Source organism: Carlito syrichta, unplaced genomic scaffold (assembly GCF_000164805.1).
Source record: "Carlito syrichta isolate Samal-C Ts95f unplaced genomic scaffold, Tarsius_syrichta-2.0.1 Scaffold304819, whole genome shotgun sequence".
NCBI lineage: Eukaryota > Metazoa > Chordata > Mammalia > Primates > Tarsiidae > Carlito > Carlito syrichta.
This window is the reverse complement of record NW_007248915.1, coordinates 1542-6873: the sequence shown is the minus strand read 5'-3', so window position 1 is coordinate 6873 and position 5332 is coordinate 1542. Positions and strand designations below refer to the sequence as shown.

At 43.9% G+C, this 5332-nt stretch overlaps 1 protein-coding gene across 1 annotated transcript; it reads right to left on the bottom strand.

Moving 5' to 3' along the window:
• Positions 1 to 429: 429 nt before the first annotated feature.
• On the bottom strand, positions 430 to 4217 carry LOC110595869 (targeting protein for Xklp2-like; the record flags this gene model as incomplete). Its single annotated transcript, XM_021713918.1, has 3 exons — positions 430 to 623; positions 993 to 1169; positions 4122 to 4217. Coding segments are annotated over 3 exons (467 nt in total), but the record flags the coding sequence as incomplete, so codon positions are not given.
• Between the last annotated feature and the right edge of the window lie 1115 nt (positions 4218 to 5332).

Genomic DNA, 5332 nt, shown 5'->3' with positions numbered 1-5332 from the left:
TAAGCCCAGCAGGTCAAGGCCACAGTGGCCATGAGCGTGGCCATGCCACTGCACTCCAGTCTAAGCGACAGAGTGAGACTCCAACTCAAAAACCAGAGCAAGTGACTCAAAATAAGCCTGTCAGTTCTCACATTCCCCAGGTGATCACTTACGCAGGGGTCTGCAAACTTTGACCTACAGGCCAAATCTAGCTTGCAACCTGTCTTTGTACAGCCCTTGAGCTAAAAATGGTCCTTACATTTTCAAAGGATTAAGCACACACACACACACAATATGTGACAAACCATATGTAAGCTACAAAATGTAAAATATTCACTATCTGGCCCATTAGAGAAATGATGTGCTGACCCCTGTTTACAGTGAAAGCCTCTGAAATAACCTAGTATGTTGTCCTAGATGATTTTAGCACATTGAGTCTGCCTGTCTAACCAAGCAACCCAGCGATTGACATTTTGGCTGCTCTCTGCATTCCCCACCTGGTACTTCCATGTCTGTGCCTTCACAGCACCTCTCTTGTCGGTCTCCAGGCAGAAAGGCTCAATCTGGGTCACATGCTTTACCTTCTTCTCTGGCAGATTAATGGTGTCAAAATGAGGCAAGGGAAGAGCCTTGAACTTGGGCATCTAATGGAAAAGAAAACATGAGTTTTAAGACAAAGACCAGAAGACAGAAAGCAATTACTGCTCCAGAATATTTGGAAGAATCTGAAAAATGGGGAAGGCCAGTTGGTCCAGCAGAAAAAGAATAAGGGGCTCAAAAGGAAATCTAGGTTTTCCTTCCAATATTGCCAGGAATTAGCAGTGTGATTGGGGCAAGTTATTTAATCTCCTTGTGCCAAAACAATTATTTAAATTATTTACCTCATTGGTATTTTATACAGTTCTTAGAGGGATCAAAGGAAGCCAGTGATTTTATAGTTAAAAGTGCTACAGAAAAGACTATTGAGGATTAAAGACTAGCAATACACCACTTGCAGAAATGGCAATACCTACCTCCCCTTTCTGCAGTTCTTTTATTTTCTTTTCCTTCTGCAACTGACGTTCTTTGTCTCGAGAATCAAAGGAGAACGGGCATACTTCCACAGTTCTTGTCTCTGGAATTTGGGGCTTAAAAGGCACTCCATAATGTGGCAAAGGTTGAGCTCTTATCACTACCAGTTCATCCTCTTCCTAAGAGAAAAACTGCAGTTTAAAGACAAAACTCCTTACTCTCTCCCACACCCTCAGAATGCAGGATCAAAAGACATAGCAAGCCGGGCTCGGTGGCTCAGCCTGTAATCCCGTGCTTTGGGATGCTGAGATGAATGGATTGCCTGAGCCCGCGGGTTCGAGACCCGCCTGGGCAACTTGGCAAGACTTCATCCTCATCTCTACAATAAATCAAAAAATTAGCTGGGCGTGGTAGCGCACACCTGTAGTTCCAGCTACTTAGAAGGCTGAGGCAGAAAGATTACCAGAACCCAGCAGGTTGAGGCTGCGGTGGCCGGGAGCGGCCACTGCACTACAATCTTGGAAACAGAGTGAGACTCCAACTCAAAAACAAAAAAAACCCCCAAAAACATTGCATGTGATAAGTCATTAATTGAAGCAAGTCAGTCAACCTCATAGGCAACTTAGCTTCTTTAATTATCAAAGAGGGATGATATCTAAGTTGTCCACTCCTCACAGGGGTGAGACCAACATGAAAGTATTTTGTAATGGGATAACACAGCACTCTTTTATTTAAGTCGGAATCTCACTCTATCGCCTAGGCTGGAGTGCAGGCGCAAGACCTTGCACCTTGACCTGCAGGACTCAGGTGATCCTTATACCTCAGCCTTCCAAGAAGCTGGAACTACAGGCATGTGCTACCACGCTCATCTAATTTTTTTCATTTGTTGTAGAGAAGAGTTCTCACCAAGTTGCCCAGGCTGGTCTCAATCCCGGCTCAGGCAATCCTCTTGCCTCAGCCTCCCAAAGTGCTGGGATTACAGGTGTGAGCCACTGTGTCCTCACAATACAGCAATCTTAAAAGATCTAAAGTTTTGGGACAAGCATAGTGACTTATGCCTATATCCCGGCGATTTGGGAGGCCGAGGAGTGGGAATTACTTGAGGCTAGGAGCTCAAGACCAACCTGGGAAACATAGCAAGATCCCAAGCCTATAAAAGAAATTTTTTTTTAAATTAGCCAGGTGTGGTGGCACATGCCTATAGCCCTAGCTACTCAGGAGGTTGAAGTAGGAGGACTGCCTGAGCCCCGGAGGTCAAGGCTGCAGTGAGCTATAATCATGCCACTGTACTCTAACCAGAGCAGCAGAGCAAGACCTGGTCTCGAAAAGATAAATAATAAAATTTAAAAAAATATATATATATCTAACGTTTTTTACAGGAATGCTATAAAAATTGAGATCAAACAGTATGAATAAAATAAAGATCAGAAAATAGGTCCTAACCAGCCTTAGCCTCTTCTCTGACCCAACCTCCAGACTCCACTAAAACATGTGACTCAACTTAATGGTTGCCAAACCCAGAATAGGACCAAGTAAGTTGTTTGGGTTCAAGCTGGTAACACAAGATTACTGTTTTTTTTAGTTTCAAATGAACCTATAAAAAGGCTTATGCTTGAGATCTGCTATAAAATTACCCTAACTCTGGATATTTATAGATAAAATGGGAGATGTAACAAGAAACTAGCCTGATCAATGACAGTTTACCCATTACAGTTCCATGAACCATCATCGCCGCTGTTACCTATGCAACTCCGAGTTAATGGAGATACGGCAAGGCGGATGTAACTGCTTAGTATGAATTTTAAAAGTCCATCACTGAATAGTGACAATAACTAATGCAAAATAAAGCGCTGGGCTTGGCAGCTTTTGAACCATGTTGCAAAGAAAGGCTGATTTTCAATGCTACAGGAAGATGAGCCTCCAATGCCTAACCTCTCTTCACTGTTTCCATAAATGGTAACCAGTTATCACTGAGAGCCAGAAGATTCATACCCTTACCAACTACTTTGTTCTTGGAAGAGCAAAATAGATGGTCACATGTGCATTCTTTTTTGGTTTTTTTTTGAGTTGCAGTCTCACTCTGTCGCCTAGACTGGAGTGCAATGGCCGCTCCCGGCCACAGCAGCCTTGACCTGCTGGGCTCCGGTGATCCTTCTGCCTCAGCCTTCCAAGTAGCCAGAATTACAGGCATGCGCTACCACGCCTAGCTGATTTTTTGATTTATTGTAGAGATGAGGTCTCGCTGCCCAGGTGGGTCTCGAACCCGCGGGCTCAGGCAATCCACTCACCTCAGCCTCCCAAAGGCGCGGGATTACAGGCTGAGCCACGGAGCCCGGCTACATGTGCATTCTTAAAAGGAACTCCAAACAAACATGGTTGCCTGGTCGGGCATGGCTGCTCACACCTGCAATTCCAGCATGTTGGGAGGCGGAGGCAAGGGACTGCCTGAGCCCATGGGTTCCAGACCAGCCTGGACAACTTGATGAGACCTCATCTCTACAATAAATCAAAAACTTAGCCAGGCGTGGTGGTGCCCACTTGTAGTGCCAGCTACTTGGAAGGCTGTGGCAGAAGAATGGCCTGAACCCATCAGGTTGAGGCTGCAATGGCCATGAGCATGCCACTGCACTCCAGCCTGGTGACAGAGTTAAACTCCAACTCAAAAATAAATAAATAATAATTTTTTAAAAGTGGTTGCCTTGGCTGGGCACAGTGACCCAAGCCTATAATCCCAGCACTTTGGGAGGCCAAGGCAAGAGGACTGCCTGAGATCAGGGGTTTGAGACCAGCCTCAGCAACTTGATGGGACCTTGTCTCTACAACAAATCAAATAATAAGCTAGGCATGGTAGTGCACACCTATAGTTCCAGTTACTTGGAAGGCTGAGGCGGAAGGATCACCTGCACCCAGGAGGTCAAGGAACAGCAGCTCTGAGTGCGCCACTGTACTCCAGCCTAGGCAACGGAGTAAGACTCCAACTCAAAACATAAATAAATAAATACAGATTAAAAATAATTAATTAATTAAATAAAATAAAATAAAGTGGTTGCCTTTAACTCCAGTAAGTTTAACAAACGGCAAGGCTTAGAGTACGCAGAAGGAAAAAGAAGTCCCTACTCCCAGGGAATCACCTCATCTTCTTGGTTGTACACTCGGATTCTGTTCTTCAGTGCAAAGGCTGGTGACTTGGGGACAGTGACTGGAATTACTCTCTTTTCAGGGACACCCTGGAAGGGGAAAGCAACACAATTAGACATCCCAGAACAACTTCCCTAGGCTGTGGTGAGAAGATTAAATCCCTTTCTTAAAAAGTTCATGTATCAGGAATCAAAAGTAGATTAATATTTTAGCATGTTATTTACCCCACGAAGACAAAGGCATATCAGGAATGTAGTAGGACTTCACAGGTGCATTATCATGACAGAAGAGCAGCAACTAACAAGGACATAGGTAGAGCTGTATACTCCGTAAAACCATGACTCAGCAAAATTCCTTTTTGGTAGTTAGGAAAAAAACACCATGCCTAACAGAAAGCAAACTAATACCAATATTTTATGATTTTTCTCCCTTTCTATCCCATTCCCTCAAAAACAAAAATCAACAAAGGCTTCCAACTGTGTAGGATCAGAACAGATTCTGCCCATTCTCTTGCACCTATTCCACATACAGCTCTACAGTGAAAACTTATGTTCACAAACATTCCCTTCAAAGAGCAAATGGGAAAATGTGTCGGGCAAAGAGCTAGTTTAATTTACCTTTGCCAAATAAATGAGCAAAGAACAAGGACAGGCAGTTCACAAAGATATACAAGAGGCTGATCTCACTAACAATTTTTTAAAACAGGTCAGACACAGTGGCTCATGTTTGTAACTCGAGCACTTTGGGATGCCAAGGTAGGATAGTCACCTGAAGCCAGGAGTTTGAGACCGGCTTTGGCAACATAACATAGTTCTTCCCCCTATCTCGGTGGGGGGGATGAACTAGCTGGGAGTAGTGGCACGACCTGTAGTCCTAACTACTCAAGAAGCTGAAGTGGAAGGGTGGCTTTGGCCCAGGAACTCAAAGTTGCAGTGAGCTATAATTGTGCTACTGTGTACTCCAGCCTAGGTGACAGAGCAAGACTCTGTCTCTAAAACAACATAATAATTTTTAAAAGTTCAAATTTAAACAAAATATCTCCTTACCTATAAGACTGAGTGATATTTAAATGACTAATTAATACCAACATTGACACACGTGAAGCAAAGTACACACTCACAGCTGCCTAAGTGTAAGGACAGAAACTGGTATAACCTTTTGGGAACTATTTTTTTTTGAGTTGGAGTCTCACTGTCGCCCAGAC